Source organism: Panthera tigris, chromosome D4, assembly GCF_018350195.1.
Source record: "Panthera tigris isolate Pti1 chromosome D4, P.tigris_Pti1_mat1.1, whole genome shotgun sequence".
NCBI classification, from domain to species: Eukaryota; Metazoa; Chordata; class Mammalia; order Carnivora; family Felidae; genus Panthera; species Panthera tigris.
The window spans coordinates 11,853,901-11,874,031 of record NC_056672.1 but is presented as its reverse complement, the minus strand read 5'-3'; the positions used below and the strand labels follow the sequence as shown (position 1 = coordinate 11,874,031).

Here is a 20,131-nt window from a genome sequence, read left to right as displayed (position 1 = left end):
CAGTGGATGGAACCGTTGGCTTCTTTAATTAGCACAATGGATGATAAAAATGGGTTCTCCATGAAACTCGTGGTGAGATCTAAAACCAACATATTTCCTGTCCGTCCCAACGTTAATCAGTTCTGGGATTGGCCATACTTTTCTGACTCTATATTAAACAACACTGAAAACAAGCAAGATAACTTAGCTACTTGCCCCAGGAAATACTTGTTCCTCAAATGTAAGACTGGGAACCAACTAGAAGAGTTGATCAAAACTAACAGGTTATTCATCACATCTTGCTTCCAGGCCCTCCCCTCCATTCACCCACCAATCCAAAGCTATTATGTGATAAGCTCTGCTCAAACCCTATCAATTCCCTACCTCAAAAAGCTCACCTTACAATCCCCCAGCAGGGGTCCTCAACCCTACAAACATGCTCTCTTGATTCACCCCTTCTGAGAACACCTCCCGTACTGCCGCAGATCCAATCAACTGAGCTCTGCTTGCTCCACAGGATTTCAGGGAATCAGCAATGGTTTTCAAGACGAATGGGTGCAACTAAAATTAGAGGTAAAAAATTGTTCACACTGCTCTGTAAGCTCAGGAAAAATCTTAGCCCTCTACCCTTTACACTCACAGAACAGAATGCATGAACATTTGTTTTGTCTGTTGGCTAGTAAGTGTTTGCGTGTACAGCAGAATTTGGCCTGAGGCTCACTTTCATTGTAATAATTGACTTGGCAGGAAGGTTACCCCAAAGCTTTGGTGATTACCTGTCTCTGCCAAACCAAACCTGCTAATGAGAGCACACCCATATGGCTGAGGCCACTCTGCAAAGCAAGGAGTCGCCCGGGCCTTGATTCCGCCCAAAGACAGGCCACCCAAAGTGCTTCCAGTTTTTGAGGATGCCAGGTTCTCACCCAATTCACAGTTTTGGGGAGCAGCCAATCAGAGCAGAAAAACGAGAGCTCGGTTGCCAGCAGACTAAACCCACTGTGGTCGCAGAGAAGCCCAAAGCCAGCCCGGGGGCCTTTCATGATGCCTAAGTCCATACCTTGCTGCCATAGGTTCCCTAACGACACAGCCAACCAACAGACCAAATCTCCTCTCGAAGATTTTCTCAGTGGCTGCTGAAAATGATTTATAAGGTGGTTGCCTAGCCTTAGATCTTGTTTTACATGTTACAGATTCAACATGCATCCCCGTCTACAAGCCTGAGAGGTGGGTGCATCCCCATTGTACATGTGAGAAAATGGATCAGATCATTTCCTTGGCCGCTCACTGGTTGGCTGTAGCAGGACTAAGACTCCAAGCCTACCTCCTGTTACCTTGTTCAGTTCTGCCTCTGGCTCTTTTCAATCAAGGATAAACTTGCTGAACCTCCTGCGACTGTGGAACTTAAAGAAGAACTGGGCAGTCACAAATAAGAAAATAATTAATTTGAATTACACACACACACACACACACACACACACACACACACACACACACACTTCTGCCAGAGAGAAGTACCCAGCAATGTGCTAATGGAGGTGATGGAATGGTATAATGAGAGGAGCACTAGACTAGGAGTCACCGTCCCTGGTTCTTTCTAAAAATAGTTCCTGTGTTTGTGAACTGGACAAGCCCGTTAACTCCTGAGCCACGGGTCCCTTATCTATCAAATAGGAAAACTACCTGCCATGCAAATCACATGACTAAAGATATAAACTCTTAAGCATTATATATGTGCAGCAGAGTATTATTAAGTATTCCGAAGAGGGAGAACAGCCATCCATTTTATACCTTAGAAAAAAAAAAAAAAAACAAGACTGAAATAATCATAGCATTTATCCACAGGGAGCTTCTAATGGCCTGCTGAAAATGTCCATCTAAAGTTAAAACGCCCTCCGGGTAACTAAAGAGGATTCTGGAAATCTACAAAATGAGAGTTAAAAGACTCTTAAAAAGAACGTTCTGATGTAAGTGCCTCATTTTTCAGTCACAGAAACCATGAGATTTCCCCAAGGTCATGGATAATTAGTGGTAACGTGTCAGCATTAAAATGCAGGTTTCTTGAACTCTCAAACCAAGGCTTATTCCAAATTTTTGACCGCTAGGAAATATATGTGAAAGAACCAGAATGTACAAATTCAGAGCTCATCTTATAAATGTACGGATTCCTAAAGTGTCCACAGGTATTCTGAACCCTCCTGGTCTCCATGTCATCAGAATGAAAGGACCACCGTCCATCTTGCAGCTAACGTGCCTACAAGTATTTCTTTTCTTTTTTTTTTTATGTAGGCCCCACATCCAGTGCAGAGCCCTACACGAGGCTTGAACTCATGACCCTGAGATCAAGACCTGAGCTGCGATCAAGAGTCAAATGCTTAACCGAATGAGTCACCCAGGCACCCCCTACCTACAAGTATTTCTAACTACCTGGTGGGCTAATTTCTCAATCTCTTGACCAAGGATCTGTGTGATCCATGACTCTCCCTTCAAGGCACAATAAAATGGAAAGAACCTGGATCCCCAAATGGCTTTGTGGAAAAGAACCACCTTGCCAGTCTAGCCTATTTGGACCACTAGATGAGAGGGGCAGAATGTCTGTATATCTTACTGAAACCAGTTTTGAGTCTCTTTTGGGTAATGAAGTTTTACCCTAAATTCCATAATATTGAAGTTAGAAGGGAAACTGACGGATCATTTTTTAAAATAGCCAGTTCATTAACCTCTTCTATTGTCCATCTAGGGTGCAAATCCACATGGCTCATAGCTGGGAATAAACCACATATGTGACCGAAGAACATTACCAGGGAAGTACTTTCATTCTTGATGCTAAAGAATAAACCTGTCTTTTTATCAGCTTTAAGGTCATATTCACCCAATCTCTTCCAAACTGCATGGGAAAAAAAAAAAAAACCAATATGGAGCGCCTGGATGGCTGATTCGGTTAAGTATCCGACTTCAGGTCGAATCATGATCTTGCAGTCTTGTGGGTTCGAGGCCCGCATCGAGCTCTGTGCTGACAGCTCAGAGCCTGGAGCTTGCTTCAGATGCTATGTCTCCCTGCCTCTCTGCCCCTATCCCACTTACTCTCTGTCTCTCTCTCTCTCTCAAAAATAAATATAAAAAATTTTTTTAATTAAAAAAATAAATAAGTAACAATAGTTCAAATCAAAATTCATAAGCAACCAAAATTACAGGCCAAAACTCTGGCTGGACTTTCATGGTAGCAATTCTTACCAAATGCACCACCAAAGAAAAACATCTTAGTAGGGCAATTCCATTTTTTAACTGAGGTGCTGAGACAAGACTATCTTTTAGGTCATTTCCAGCTGTGAGTTTATAATTTCTAAAAATTTATAAAACATTTTATTTGAATGAAAAAGGAGATACCTAGAAGAAATAAGAACATTCTTTAAAAATGGAAATGTTTGGGGCGTCTGGGTGGCTCAGTTGGTTAAGCATCTGACTTCAGCTCAGGTCATGATCTCACAGTTCGTGAGTTCGGGCCCCACATTGGCTCTGCGCTGACAGCTCAGAGCCTGGAGCCTATTTCGGATTCTGTGTCTCCCTCTCTCTCTGCCCTTCCTCTGCTTGCACTCTGTCTCTCTCTCTCTCAAAAACTAAATAAACATTAAAAAAATGTTTTTAAATGGAAATGTTTGGGGGTGCCTGGGGTTAAGCATCTGACTTCGGCTCAGATAATGATCTCAGAGTTCGTAAGTTTGAGCCCCTCATTGGGTTCTGTGCTGACAGCTCAGAGGCTGGAGCCTGCTTGGGATTCTGTGTCTCCCTTTCTCCCTGCCCCTCCCCACTCACACTCTGTCTCTGTCTCTCTCTCTTTCTCAAAAATAAATAGACATAAATACATACATACATACATACATACATACATACATACATACAGAAAGGAAATGTTTCTTCTTGATAGAAAATACACAACCTGGAATGATGTGCACATACAAATGCATGCACATGCACACACACCCTGGCTTCATTCTATTCATAGTCAAAAACAGCTATAAATATGGGGCGCCTGGGTGGCTCAGTGGTAGAGTGCCTGACTCTTGATTTTGGTTCAGATTGTGATCCCAGGGTCATGGGATTGAGTCCCAAGGGATTCTCTCTCTCTCTCTCTCTCTCTCTCTCTCTCTCTCTCTCCCCCTCTGCCCATCTCCCCTGTTCTCTCTTACTCTAAACCTTTTTTTAAATAGGAAAGATTTCTTTAAAAAAAATAACTATAAGTATTTACAAACTATGTTCCAACATTATTATTTTTGTTCTGGACACATGAGTATTTTCTCAGCATAAGGAAGAAGATCCAGTAAATGAAAGCTTCCAACTCTGAGTTTCCATGAAAACTTGAGTGTGAAAGAATTGGGTCAGACTGAGCCTTCTTTGTTCACCCCAGTATAAAACCTAATGTAATCGCTGAGACAATCACAAAAGAAGGAGCACAAATAGAAATAGTTTTCAAAAGGAAATATCCAAGTGTTCTAGATTAGTGTGTGCCCAACAACTCAAAATGAGGCCAGCTGGCCTCTCAAAGGGCCCTGGAAAGACCAACCTGCCCCCTCCCAGCCTCCATCACCATCATACTAACCACCCTGAAGTAAAAAGGGGAAGAATACAACGTTCTACAGAACAAAAACAAGTGCGAGAAATTTAAGACAAAAGTAAAAAAGAAATGTCGAGAACCTGGGACCTAAATTTCTTTTTGGCTGCCAAATTAACTTCACGGTCAACAACAGAGGTGTAGTGAGCACACTGGCCCTGGGGAAACAGGGTGAAGAGGACAGACAGGACCCCTGTCTTCATACAACCATCTATGGTGGGGAGACAGACAGCAAGTGGTACGCCAGCAGCACACAGGTGAATTATGGACCGTGAAGCCCAGAGTCAGTGCTGAGACATGATGAGAGGCAGGGACGCAGGGCCACTGTTAGCAGGGTGGTCAGGGAAGGTCTGTCTCAGGAAGGGACTGCTGAGCTGAGACCCAGAAGAAAAGGAGCCAGCCGAGCAAACAGTTGGGGAAGAAGGTCCCAAGTTGGAATAAGACAGTCTGGCTGTGTCGGAATCAGAAGGTACAAGCTGTGGGTAGAGTATAAGACGTGAAGGGGAGAAGGGCTAGAACTGACCAGCGAAGTCCACTCTGCTTTGTGGGAACAGAGACCTAAAGGTCCCTACTAGCTCTCTGATAGAACTTGACCTCCCGCCCAAAATCATCCAGGGGCACAGTCCTTAAATTCAAAAAGCCAAAGAAAAGGTGAAGCATCCACTAAGTGGGGTGGGGGGAGGGAGGGCAGAGGTATCCTTTGGTGTCACTAGATTATCCCCTGCATGCAAAAAAGAAACTAGACTCAGAAAAGTTAAGTGGCTTGTACATTACACAGCTCTCCAGGGGATGAGCTAGGACACAGACTAGGAGTGTCTGACTGGTATATCCAATTCCTTTCATTACATCCCATGATTTTTTTCCATTTTTTAACATAACAAAAGCATCTGGCAGAAGTTATAATAGAATATTAAGATTCATGTGAACTGAGGATTTTTCACTTATGATATTGACCAAGGCTCAAATGATCCCTTGATGTACCCAGAAAGTTTGTCCTTATACAATTCCTATCAATTAATTTATCTTCTTTATAAATTGATGTTAATTAACACTTGGAAACAATCTCTACAGGATCTTCTAAATACATAATTCATACAAATTGAAATATAGAAGCCTATGGGTCCAACAGGCTTACAACTGATGGTAATACAGAAATATGACAGCAGGCCATTCAGGCAGGCATGTGGACCCCTTGTATATGGAAACATCATATTTACTGATATGAACTTAATTAATGCAATATTAAACAGAAAAAGCAGAGCACAACATGGTATGTACAAATTGGTTATAACTTTGACAAAGTTGTACATATACTTATCAACAAAGATGAGAAATAAATTTAAAAGCATAAAATAAAGATACATTTCTATGAAGGTCAGTTTCTTTCACAGTACCTTGAGCTCACTAAATAAATCTATGAGGCACCTTTCCAAAAGAAAACAATGTTAGAGAAATAAATGTCTTAAAAGGTCAACTTTCTTAATATCTACCCAGAACACAGGCTCATATTCTCCTCCCCACTTAGAATCTTAAAAATACAAATAGCATTAGAGATTTTCTGATTTTAATTTAAATACCTGAGGGATGTATTACTCGACATTTCAATAGTGACCCAATGGAAAAATCAGGGCAAAAAATGACTCTTAAAGCCAAATATTAGTATAAACATTGAACAGCATCCAACATTTTTCTAGAGAATTGTTGCAAAATAAACATCACCCACTCATAACACATGCCATAAAACTCATCTGAAGCCTCATTTTTCTCCTACCCTGCTATCTCAGAGATTAAACTGCTGCACCAATAATTTACTCCTTCCAGAAATATTTACAGAGTTTCACGAAATGTAATAATTGAAGGGCTTCCAAAATGCTGCCTAAATTGTCTAGTGGGCCTGAAAACTTTTAAGTTGTTCAAAACCATCAACACAGTTCTGGGACCCATTACTCTGTCTTCTGCAGTGTGTTTCTTCTCCTTGCATGTACGAATTTAGCTACTTTTGTATTTATCACCCGCTGCCCAGCAAACAGTGGCCTGTTTAAGATGAACTGTTAAGTGTATATACAAAATGAATTTAGAAAACTATTTAACCCTACATTAAAATGAACGGGAGAAAAGTCAAAAGAAATGCCCTATAGAAAAAAAAATTTGTTGGGGCGCCTGGGTGGCTCAGTCGGTTAAGCCGCCGACTTTGGCTCAGGTCATGATCTCGCGGTCCGTGAGTTCAAGCCCTGTGTCGGGCTCTGTGCTGACAGCTCAGAGCCTGGAGCCTGTTTCAGATTCTGTGTCTCCCTCTCTCTGACCCTCCCCCGTTCATGCTCTGTCTCTCTCTGTCTCAAAAATAAATAAACGTTAAAAAAAAATTTTTTTTAATAAAAAAAAAATAAATAAATAAAAATTTTTTAAATTTTGTTTTCATTATATATACTTCAAATCAAATTTCTTAGATCCTCTACTTCATCTTGAAAGTTGGTAACTCCATTGGCAATCATCGGTTTTATATAGTATTCCCTGAATCCAAAGGACATAGCAAATAAAAACAAACAAAAAAATGAACATTGGGAATGTACTAAATGCCACTGAAATGAAAACTTTAAAACAGTTAACTTTATATTATGTGAATTTTACCTTAACTAAAAAAAGGGATAAAGTTACCAATATATGCTTATAGTACCATGAAAATATATATGTGATAGAGAATATAGAAAGTCTAAGCAATGAAACTGTAAGGTTGTCCAACCAAAGCATTATAACAATAAACAATTATGTATCATGATTTAATGTCTGAGATTTACTTCAAAAGAACATGCAGGGGAAAATATGGGGAGCCGAGAAATGGGTAAGGGTCTAGCTGAACAAGATTGGCTGAGTTGGTAGTTGTTGAAGCTGGGTGATTGGTACAGGGAGTTCATTATATTATTCCCTTTGCTTTAGTGTATGTTTAAAAATGTCCATAGTAAACCTTTTTTTTTTTTAATTATATCTTTACAACAGATCTAATTCTGGAACTAAAAACACATAGACAGCACTGGGTACATTAAGAAGCTTAAAATAAATCAGAAAATTGACAAAACTGAGGCCAGGTTACCTCTAGGAGGACAGGAAGGAAGGGTTCAGTCCTGGCAACCTCGGTGCAATGTGGTTCGAGATTCTGCCCGGGATCGGCATCATGGTCATGTGCTTGGTCATCCCTAGCATAGCCACTGCATACATCCACAGGTGCAGTAACGGGGGGTGAGGGAAAAAGGGCTACCTGTTAACCTTTTCAGTGGAGTTTGATGCAAAGAGATAGGCTTGTCTCTGGAGTTAATCGTTACTATGTGTCAAAGGGTTTGGATAATATCAATTAAGGAAGCCTTTTCCTGATTGATGAAAAATAACGGTTATGCTCATCCACCCCTTCTAGAAGGTTATGCATTGTGTCAATGTGGTACATAATAAGAACAACAAAAAGGTAACCCCCCAAAAAAAGGAAAACTGGCAAAATTATCATCTCACTTTGTCATTAGGAGAACATCTGACTTCTAATATTGTCAGTTGTTAGCTTCTTTTTTTTCATGAACAAGAAAGCTTGGGCGTTTTTCTTCAGTGACTGATTTCACAGCCTTCATACACAGCACATTTTACAAAGGGTAACAATTTATGAGATCAGTACATACCAGCAGTATCATAGGCCGTTTCCAAGTTGTTAATCCTATGATTCCAGAGAGGATCACCTACAAGGATAAACAGTATCATAAATCTAGAAAAGGGACCAATTCCAACAAACTAATCCTAGTCTCTAAAGTATACTTTTTTCAAAAAAAAAAAAAAAACCCTGAAATTTCAAAGTCTTCTAACTCAAACATTTGATATTCCTGCTGATTATCTGAGCCCTGGTAGACCACTTTGGACTCTCCTTCCCACAAAGCCCCCAAAGCTTTTTTATTGACTGTGTATGTTTTTTCTTAAGGTCAATTAGGAACATAGAGAGAGTAGGCTATCCTTCCAGTTAGTGAAGGAGTCAGTATTGCTGACCCAAGCTCCCTGCCCCAGAGCACCCAACCTGTTACCATTGTCAGCCTCGTAAGACATGTGTGTGGCTACAACCCTCCATTCGTTAGGTGGGTACCCACCCTTTACGGGCCAAGTAAGTGCTCTGAAATGGTACACAAGGTCTCTCAGGATCTTCCTCTGCCCACTTCTCAAGGCTGGTTTCTATGCACCACTGCCCCCTGCCCATCTTCCGCCCAGGCACACCTGTCCCCCATCAGATTGGCCAGGCTCTTTTTTTTTAAGTTTACTTATTTATTTTGAGAGAGACAGAGACAGCATCAGTTGGGGAGGGGCAGAGAGACAGGGAGAGAGAGAGAGAATCCAAGTAGGCTCCACACTGTCAGCATGGAGCCCAATTTGGGGCTCGAATTCACAAAACCATGAGATTATGACCTGAACTGAAACCCAACAGTCAGACGCTTAGCCGAATGAGCTACCCAGGCACCCCAGACTGGCCAGGCTTTAACACTGAGGGCCTCTGCACTTCTCTTGGTTGCAGTATCTTCTCCTCTCAGCTCCCCTCATAGCTATCTGAGAACTCCTACACATCCTGCAAGATCCTGGCTAACACTCACCTCCTCCAAGAAGCCTTCGCTGATCCCACCACCCCACACTCCTGGAAGCCCTCTACACAATTTTCCCCCCAAACACTCTCTGTCATTATAACTTGAGAGGTGCATCTCTGCCTTGCCCACTGACCATGAACTCTTGTCTCCCAAATCCTCAGCTCCCAGCCTGGCACCTGTCACGTGACGGGCAACTGATAACTGTTCCTGAGCATTTATTCCACAAAAGGGAGAGGGGACTACAGTGAGAGAAGTCTCATATTGTAAAATGACACTTCAATAAACAACTAATTAAACCCCTTGGTAAAGAAGAATCAGCATTTTGCCAAAATGAAAACTGGAAATCAATGTCAGCCCTTTGGATAACACGGTTCACTAAGCAGTTGGGAAAGAACAATCAAAGTAATTATTCAGCTCAGGGACATTCCGATGTCACTGGGGCACATTTACCTTTGTATAACAGGGTGCACGCATCTGCAGAATGCGGTTATGAGGGTTTTCCTTTATGTGCGCTTTTTACCAAAATCCCTCCAATGTACCAGTTCACAGTGATGGTTTCTCAACGACAAGTCTGAAGGGATTTTACAGTGTTGCTTCTAAAGACTCTCCATTCTCCATTTACTGGCTGAGAGTAAATCATTGTCAAATGAGCAGAGGACAAGTCTACCCACTTATATCAAGGACTTAAAGACCATGTATGGGCAGACAGGCAACAGATCCTTATATCCCATTTATGTTTAAACATACTGTCAGCTGCCTGCCCACCAGGCACTGTATTCTTGCAATCATCTTAAAGTCAATAGGCTATAAATGTCCATCAACTGATGAATGGATAAAGAAATTGTGGTTTATATACACAATGGAATACTACGTGGCAATGAGAAAGAATGAAATATGGCCTTTTGTAGCAACGTGGATGGAACTGGAGAGTGTGATGCTAAGTGAAATAAGCCATACAGAGAAAGACAGATACCATATGGTTTCACTCTTATGTGGATCCTGAGAAACTTAACAGAAACCCATGGGGGAGGGGAAGGAAAAAAAAAAAAAAGAGGTTAGAGTGGGAGAGAGCCAAAGCATAAGAGACTCTTAAAAACTGAGAACAAACTGAGGGTTGATGGGGGGTGGGAGGGAGGGGAGGGTGGGTGATGGGTATTGAGGAGGGCACCTTTTGGGATGAGCACTGGGTGTTGTATGGAAACCAATTTGACAATAAATTTCGTATATTAAAAAAATTTTTTTTAAAAAGTCAATAGGCTATTTCTTTGTTCTGAATGATTTCTGCCTGGAGACACACAGGGCGTGTGTCTACATGTGGTTGCATCTACTTTACAAATTGTGACTTGAAATCCAGGAGACCTTGGGGTGTGGGTTCCCCACCTGGCTTTTAAATAACTATACGAACTTGGCCAAGTCTTATCGCTTTTCTGGTCCTCACTCTTGTTTCCTTAGAAGTGTGGTTTCAGTGAAGGAAACTCCATCTGCGGGTCTCTTCTAACTCAAAAATGTGCCCTGCTGTGAAGATAGAAAGTCCTCAGGATCCCCTGCAATCCAGTGCTGGCTCCACCTGCAGGCTGTGTGTGGACATGCGCATGTTATGTCTGTGTGTGTGTATACGTGTGTGCGTGCGCGTGCACCCACATGGGCACGTGTTCCCTGCCCGCCCGACCAGCGGCTTACTGGACTTAGCTGAGGTAATACAACTATTTTTTTTTAAGGTTTTATTTATTTATTTATTTATTTATGAGAGAGAGAGAGAGAGAGAGAGAGAGAGCATGAGTCAGGGAGGGGCAGAGAGAAAGGGGGACAGAGGATCCGTAGCAGGCTCTGTGTGGACAACAGAGAGCCAGACACGGGGCTCAAACCCGTGAACTGTGAGATTATGACTTGAGCCAAAGGCAGACGCTTAACCGACTGAGCCACCCAGGCGACCCAGAATTGCAACTATTTTTGTAAAAACAAAACTGAAAATTTTGACTGCCCTTGAGGGAAACACAACCTGCCCACTTCACTAAAATCTAAGTATAATGCAAATTATCAGTTAGTGTTTGATATTTAGACCATCTCCATTAATAGAGAACTCTGTGATTCAGCTTTTTGGAACACATGTTTTTCATTAAAACAGCATTATCATTAAAATGAGGTGTCCAGCCCAGACCATAAACACCCATAAAAGTAGCAAGAGGCCTCAGCTATGCTTTCCACCTCCCCCACCAGCCACATCACCCAACCCTCCCCACATTAACAATTTGGTACGTTTACATATATTACACATGGACATATCTTTCTTTAAATTCTTATTACTAGACAAACATGTATATGTGCATATGTATTTTATAAAAAATGGGTCATAAAAGATACTTTTCCTCCTTTTTCTTTCTCAGTAAATACTTCAAGGAAATCTCTTCATGTCCACTGGAATAGCTCTCATTCATTTCTGCTTAATGGCTACATAATATTTCCTTGTATGGCTTACCTCCTGTATTCGATTATTTCCATATTCATTAGTATTCACTCTATTTCCAGCTTTTTGCCCTCACAATCAATGCTATGGTAAACATCCATGGCCATATAATGCTTAAAAACAATTGCTTTTTATTTCTGTTGGATAAAGTCCCAGGAATAGTGTTGCCAAGGTGAATATAGATGTATTCAGTAGATCATGGCAGATACAATTGTCATTTAAAATCAAAGGTCTCTGGAATTAAGGAACTAAGCTATCTTTATTATTTTTTGAGGGGTATTTTACATATATAAGCAACAAACTAAACTCCAAACATAATTTTAAAAATATGTACAGGGATGCTTGGGTGCCTCAATCATTGAGCATCTGACTCTTGGTTTGGCTCAGGTCATGATCTCACAGTGCATGGGTTCGAGCCTTGTATCAGGCTCCATGTTGTCAGCAGAGCCTGCTCAGGATTTTCATGCTCTCTCTCTCTCTCTCTCTCAAAAATTAATAAATAAAACTTTTTAAAAAATGCATTTGACAAATAATAAATACCAGAAATTTCAAAATACATATAACTTCAAAAATACTTAAGACCTAGTAGGAAGAAATATAAACCTTAGTAAGCAATATTAAAGGAAGACCCAAATAAATGAAGACATATACTATGCTCATGGATTGTAAGGCAAAATATTTAAAGGTAATAAATTTCCATTTGAATTATTTATAGACTCAACACACACTCACACTAAATCACAACAGGATTTTTGTAAACCACCCTTCTTTACAGGGATGTTTTAAGAAATTATACTCCAATGGCAGGTGAAAATTGTGGTTACATCCAGTCCTGAACGCAGCAACAAAGGCATATACCTACTTCTACTCAATTTCTCCCATTCTTCAAGCTCAATTAAACTCAACACTAAAAAGCAACTTCATAGCATTCTTTCCACCAAGTGCAAGATACAGCTTGCCCTGAATGAACAAGCAAAAACCTATTTTCTAACATTAAATTATCTCTATATTATTATAATGAGGTTTATTATAATTTTGTTTTCACTTACTTGTAACCCATTCCTTGTAGCTTTTAGGAAAAAGCAGAGGCCTTTCTTTTTTCTGATATTGCAAAGAAGGATTCTGAGATACTCCATGCAAGAATCATTGTTACTCACCACATATGGTTAATGTGCCTTAATTTCCCAACTTGAAAATCAAATCATTAAGATCAAAAGCTTATTATTTTACTGCCCTTATTATTTTTCTTTGCTATCCATTAACATGCCTCAGGGCAGAAATGTTCTGGATTGTTTGCCAAAAGTTGCTATATCTAAACACAGAGATAAAAAGAGCCAAGCTGTAAATGTCCCATGTTTGCCTTATAAATTAAACACACAATAATCAAAGCTCTCAAAAATTTACTTTGCCCTATAGCTTTTATACTGGAAACTTGAAAAAATGTGTGTGTGTGTGCATGTGTGTATGTGTTCATGTATATTATTCTTCCTTATATGTCCAGCATGATTCATTAAAAAACTGAGGAAGTAGGCAACTGAATATTTCTAATGTATGCATGGTGGTTACTAGAATGTCCCACAGAAAACTGGCCTTTTTACCTTATTTGGATTAAATATGACCTTGATGTTTAAAAAACACTGATAGAGTTTGTTCTCTAACTACACCCTCACAAAATCAGTTCTGAGGCAAGAATCATTGCACCCATTTTACAGATTAGTAACTGAGGTTGGGAGGCTCAATGACTCATTCAAGAATTTATCAATGTCACTCTGCTGCTGTGGAAAATAAATGACCAAAGAAAATCAATACAATTCATCACAAAAAATTATATTTTAAACGTTTATTTATTTTTGAGACAGAGAGAGACAGAACATGAACGGGGGAGGGGCAGAGAGAGAGGGAGACACAGAATCGGAAGCAGGCTCCGGGCTCTGAGCCATAAGCCCAGAGCCCGACGCAGGGCTCGAACTCACAGACCACGAGATCGTGACCTAAGCTGAAGTCGGCCGCTTAATCGACTGAGCCACCCAGGCACCCACAAAAAATTATATTTTAAATGGCCCATTAATATTAAGTATTTGATGATACGGTAGAAAAAAATGTATTTATTGTTTGTTTCACTAGTAGAGACTTCAGAATTTTTGAGCTAGTTTCTCCTTTGAACCATTCATTCTTTTTCAAGTTTGTTTCATCACTGCAATTTTTAAAGAATGGTTTACCTTAACGTTCGCTCTTGTCTGTCTCTTTATAAGGAACTGGAATCTTGTCCAAGAATTACAGACTCAAGGGAGGGGTAACCATGAGTTTAGGTCAGTGACTCAAAGCAGAACATTAAGGGTATTAGGGTTCCCAGAGAAGAGCAAAAAAAAATAATAATAGCCAATTCTCTACCATTTGCCTCAGATATCTTCCAAGGATCGTATATGTCATCAGAGTAAGGTATTTTGTTTTCTTTTTTATTTTTTTTAATGTTTATTTATTTTTTGAGAGAGAGACAGAGTGTGAGCAGGAAGAGGGTCAAAAAGAGAGGGAAACACAGAATCCGAAGCAGGTTACAGGCTCCAAGCTGTCAGCGCAGAGCCCGACATGGGGCTTGAACCCACAAACAGCGAAATCATGACCTGAGTCAAAGTCAGACGCTTAACCTACTGGGCCACCCAGGCGCCCCAGATATTTTGTTTTCTGAAGGAGGAGATGCAAACCAATGCAATCCTCTCTATCATTAATCCAGTGTAGTATGGTAGTAACTAAATATGCCCCCAAATCAAGAGCCAGGACAGCATGTCTTGAACACGGTCTGGGAGACCCTCCATCTGTCACCTACCTGGAGTCAAACTTGAAGATGCTTTTAAAAGTGGCTAATCTCTTAGCTTCATGCCCTTCAGGAATAATAACAGATTGAGTCATTAACCGAAGAGACCAGGAAGAAAAATGATCAGAGAATGCTCAAAAACAATGAATATGTTAAAAACATGTAAAGCATGGGAAAAGACCCTTTATAGAACTTGTTAATTCTTAAATACATATTAAAATAGATAAAATACCTTCAAGGTCCAGACAAACGAAGGAAGCTTCCAAATCTCAAGCTCAAGGTGAGAGCACTTATGGAAGTACATATGGAAAAATATTCTTGAATTATACTGTGTTAATAGTCCTTTCAATGAATATATCTGTACCTTGAATTTAATTTTGTATCAAATATAGAAGCAGAATTTTTACTGAAACTGAAGAAAGATCTGCCAATTTAATGGCTAGAGCAGACTAAGGCACATAATGGTCATTCAAAGCTTGGAATATGAGGATCTCCTTCTATCTTCTGTGTTCCTACGGGGGTCCAAAGCAACCTGCGACAAACTGGCACTGCCTCTCAACTACCTAGTTCCATATGCCAACAAAACTTCCGAGTGAAAAATAAAACGTGGCATATCCATACAGTGGAATCTCATTCGGCAACGAACAGGAAGGAAGTAGTGACATGCCGTAATTATGAATGAACTTTGCAGACACTGTGCTAAGTGAAAGGAGCCAGCTGCAAAGGACCACATGTTGTATGATTCCATCTATACGAAATGTCCAGAATAATCCACAGACACTGAAAGGCGGTTAATCAGTGGTTGCCTAGGGATAAAGGGGTCGGGGGAAATGGGGAGTGACTGCTAATGGGAACAGAGTTTCTTTACGGGATGATGAAAATTTTCTGAGATTGATTGTGGTGATGGTTGTGTACCTCCATGAATTCACTAAAAACCACTGAATTGCACACCTTAAATAGGTGACATGTATGGAGTGTGAATCAGATCTCAATAAAGCTGTTACTTAAAAAAAAAAAAAAACCCTGCAGCCCTCGAGTCATAATTTTTAAGCTTTTTTCATAAAAATCTTAGCTTAGCTATCTTTATAATCAGCACATTACTATATGCTATTAAGTCCCTCTCTTTATCTAGTAACCCCCCTTTTTTAAGAAATCCATACTGAAATATTGAATGGCTAAAATTACGATACCAGAGAGTTGCCTTAAAATAATCCAATAGGGGAAGTGGGTGTGGGAGGGAAACGGCCATGTGTTGATCACTACTGAGGCTTGATGATAAATAAATAGGGGTTCACTATAGTATTCTTTGTACATTTTTTGCGGAGATTTAAAATTTTCCTAGTAAAATGTTAAAAATGGAAGGGGGGTCTTAAGACTGCCCGGTCACTTCTATGCTGTCTCTCTATTCTGTTTATATTTTCTTTCTGTTTAGATTTTCTTTCAAAAACAATACACACATGGAACCATTTACAGATGAAATGATGTGATGGCTGAGATTTGCTCCAAAATAATGTGGGAAGTTAATCTGACAAAGAGCCTAGGGAGCATGATGGAGCTCGTTCCTACCCTGCCTCAAACACTCATCCTTCTGATATTATCAGAACACACGGAGCCAGCCGCAAAGCCAGGAGGCGGCAGAGACAAAACAATTGTTGGCGCTGGGTAAGAGGGATAGGAGGGTTTGCTGGGCAGTGTTCGAATAAATTTAAATTTTCCCATAATGCAGAATTAAAAAACAAGAACAAAGCCTCTCTCGTGTACATAAATTCAGAAGGTATGTGCTACTGGTAAAACTTCTTCCTATAATACCATGGTCATGGTGCCTAATGTCATCCTCCAATCCTATCCAGTCATTCTGAACATACAGTTTTTGTTGGTTCTGTTGTTACTTTGTAAATTCTGTGGTCAACCTCAGAAATAGGCCACACACACACAAAAAAAGAATAATGAACAACTGCAGGTTTGCATATAGAGCTGGGGTGGGGTGGGGTGTGGAAAACAACCCTATAAAAGAGAATTTAGTTCCAAGTTAGTAATTCTTTCCCTGCTCTGTTTTGCCGGGTTCAAGTACACCTACTATGCTCCCAGTCAGCAAGTCAGCAGGTCCTGGTTAATGACTTTCATTTTCTGGCTAAAGGCCTTTTTTTTTTTTTTTTTTTTTTTTTTAATACTTCATCAAACCCAACTGTGGCTTGACTGACATCTAACGGCATTCACCTCTGAAATAATTCACAATAGTACACTGATTCGAGGTTTTGATTTCCAAAGGGAAAAAATAGTTTTAAATAATCCTAAACTGGGGCTGCCTGGGTGGCTCAGTCAGTTAAGCATCTGACTTCAGCCCAGGTCATGATCTTGCAGTTTGTGAGTTCGAGCTCTGCATCGGGCTCTGTGAGGACAGCTGGGAGCCTGGAGCCTGCTTCGGATTCTGTGTCTCCCTCTCTCTCTCTTTGCCCCTGTCCTGCTTGTGCTCTGTCTCTCTCTCTCTAAAAACAAAAATAAACATTAAAAAAAATTTTTTTAAGCCCAAACTAGCTATCTTTGAGAGGACAAGAGATTATGATTTTATAAAGACGAAATCCCTAAAAATGTATGCAACATTCACTTCTGGCCCATGGTATTTAGAGAAATGAAATGCATCCACCATTTGGCTGACTTTAGTCTGGTGAATGGACTAGGGAGCATAATGAATCTAATCCCTACCCTGTTGTTTTAAAAAAGACTCAGGAAGGCCACAGGGAGAGCCCAATAGCAGGTCCAGGAGGGTGGGATTCCTCTCACATGAGGCACAGAGCATGAACTCTGGCTACCACAGCATGGGCTGATCCAGCGTAAGACCATCCAGCGTCAAAGTATTTCCAAAGGAGAGCAAATTGGCATCGGTTTAAGTATAAAATGTCAGGCAGGGCTCAGGGTACTTAATATTCTTAATGTTCTCATTCAAACAATTACTTTGGGTTCAATTAGTTCTCCCTATAGTCTTAAAATTTGGCCTTGAATCTGGGTGTGTGGGGACTGCAGAAGGACGATTTTATCAGCATATACACTCCTTGCAGATCTTAATCAAACTATTGGCACTCCCAGACTTAGACTGACTTTCTCCATAAAAAGGTCGTTTACTTTCAAATACCCATCTTCTACAATCATTCCACAAAGACCTATTTCCAAGTCTGTCAACCCCCAGCAAGCCTCAGGAGGACGTACGCCTTAGAAGCTGTGACATTTTAGGAGGCAGGGGTGAGGAGCCTCCTGGAGTCCAAACACAGTGGAGGCAGCACCTTCTCCAGGGGCTGGGCACCTTTTTCTCCAGATCAGCCTTCCCCATTGGAGGAAACAGGGTCAGGTCACTGAAGGGGGTCAGGTATCTCCAGTGAGCTGCCCCCTGCTCCTGGGGCTTTGGGAGCTCATGCATAATGACCATTTGGGTTCTTGAGAACTAAATTCTGTGCAGCAGCCTGCCTGGCTCCAATAATCAAGTAGGGGCCTCCTTTAATGACCAGGTACAAGTATGTTTGCACACACCCTGTCATTACCTCCTGAGCTTGTCCCCAAATAGAGTGGAGCCATACTACACCAGATACATTTCACATTTACATGTGCCTTAAAGTGGAATAAAATAAATGATGTGCCCCAAGTCAAGCTGTCACTTCAATCACCCCACAAGTACACCTACTATGTGCCAGGCACTGTTGATGCCTCCATGGAGAAAAGAGATCAAATGCCCGGCCTCCCTGCACAGACACGGTGGGTGAAGTAAATACTCAATGGCCCAAAGTTGAATCATTTTCTCCTACTTTCCTATCTTCCACCCCCATTCTTCCACTCTCCCGGAGCTGGAAGTCTATTGTATTCTAGTAACTTGCCAGGAACAACACAATCCTTCAGCTGTGAGGTACGGAACACTGTCCAAGTGCATCCCAAGTCACCCTTGAGCTGCTCTCCGTTTGAGCCTTTGTTTTTCCCCCAGCCTCAACGCCTCCAAAAACTTCATTTGGCCCAAAGGACCGTGTTCCCCAACCACAGCCCTCGGGGCTGGGGAGCCAGTCCTGGGGCAGCGGAGGGGACCGGCCGGAGGTCCCTGCTCCCCCCCCCCCCCCCCCGCGCCGCCCCCGGTGGGCCCTGTCCAGGCGAGTGGGGCACGCGCGGCACTCACCGAGGAGCCGGCCCAGAACGGACACGAGTTCTTCACCTGCGGGGAGCTGCTCAGCGACAGCGCCCCGAAGCTCAGTGCCACCATGCAACAGCCCAGGATCAGCTGCAGCAGCCCGAGCGACAGGAGCGGGCGAGCGGGCAGCAGCGCCGAGCCCGGGGCGGCGGCGGCGGCGGCGGCGGCCCGGCGGGAGGAGAGCGCGGGCGGAGCCGCCAGCACCCCGGCGGCGGCGGCGGTGCCCGCGCAGCGAGGCCGCGCGGGGGGCTGCAAAGCCGCCCGGGGCCAGCGCGGCCGCAGCGGGGGCAGCGGCGGCTCCTGCGCGGCGGCGGCCCCGGCGCCCGGGCCCCCGGCCTGCGGCCCGCCCGAGAGCCCGGCCACAGGGCAGCAGGAGCCCGGGAGCACCACGGGCAGGGACATGGACCGGCGGGGAAGGGAGCGGCCGGCTGCGGCGGCGAGGGGGGACGCGGCGCGGAGCCGCGGGCGCCGCGCACTGGGCACCGCGGGCGGACCCCGAGACCGAGGGGGAGGGTAGGAAATGAGCACGGCCAACCACTTGCTGCCGCCGCCGCCGCCGCTGCCCCGGCTCCCGCCGGCCGCACCCACCTGCCACCCGGGCGTCCGCCTCCCGCCGGCCGCGGGCGCGCCCTCGCTCTCACCCACACACGCCCGCGCCGCGCGGCTGCTGCCCGCTCCGGGGCACCGCCGAACGCCCCGCTCCCCGGCGTCCGGGAAAGGCGCCCGGCCCCAAGTTTTTAAGGGAGTCGCTCGGGCTAGGAGGGACCTCGCAGTCTGGGCGCGTAGGAGCCGGTGGCGGACGATCTAACATGCTGTCCCCCTCGCGCCGAGCTGGGGCTGGGCAGAGGCGCGGAAGAAGCGCCGCGGACCCTCGCCCCCTTCCAGTCCAGCCAAGAGGGACCCCCTGGCCAGCGTAACGCAAAGGGAACCCGGCTTTAAACTTTTTCCCCCTCCTGAGCGGGGGAAGGCAGGAGGAGGGGTTGTGGGTGACTTGGTGGGAAAAGTCTAAGCCTCAGGGCTTCAGGGAAGGACGAGGCAGAGCGAAGTCACCACTCGCGTGAGGCTTCCGGGCGCTGACACTGCGCGTGGAAGGAGGGGGGAGGGGCGGGCGAGGAGGGGTGCGTTCCTGGCACCGGGGTAAGAGCCAGCGTCAGCGTGAGGTTACCTTGGAGGTGTCCCGCATCCAGAAAGAACGAACCGGGGCGGTCTGGCGCCCGGGGCAAAGGTTCCAGGGTGTCCGCCTCTCCTTGACTTGTGCGCTCTATTAGGCAGCATCTGGTGGAACACAGAATCCCAAACTTCCCGAAGATATATCCTAATAAAATCCTAATCTGTTTTTTGGTCATTGATAAGGCATATTTAGAGCTTAAAAAAAATGATTAGCCTTTGCAAAAGGATTTTCTCTAAGAATACATGCCCTTCTTTCCAAAGATTCTTCTTATGTATTGAAAGTGTTCTTATGCATAATACCATTATAATAGATTTTTTTTTCCAGGTTAAGAAC

At 43.2% G+C, this 20,131-nt stretch overlaps 1 protein-coding gene and 1 pseudogene across 1 annotated transcript in view; one reads left to right on the top strand and one right to left on the bottom strand.

Moving 5' to 3' along the window:
* Nucleotides 1-19,044, bottom strand: part of FAM189A2 (family with sequence similarity 189 member A2) — a 66,811-nt gene extending 47,767 nt beyond the window's left edge. The window contains exons 1-2 of the mRNA XM_042964002.1: nucleotides 18,616-19,044; nucleotides 8,245-8,301 (exon numbers count right to left, since the gene is read on the bottom strand). Of these exons, the coding sequence (XP_042819936.1) occupies nucleotides 8,245-8,301; nucleotides 18,616-19,029 (471 nt within the window). The 5' untranslated portion in view covers nucleotides 19,030-19,044. The remainder of the gene's footprint in view (nucleotides 1-8,244; nucleotides 8,302-18,615) is intronic.
* Nucleotides 7,405-7,935, top strand: LOC102966902 (annotated as a pseudogene).
* Nucleotides 19,045-20,131: the final 1,087 nt, after the last annotated feature.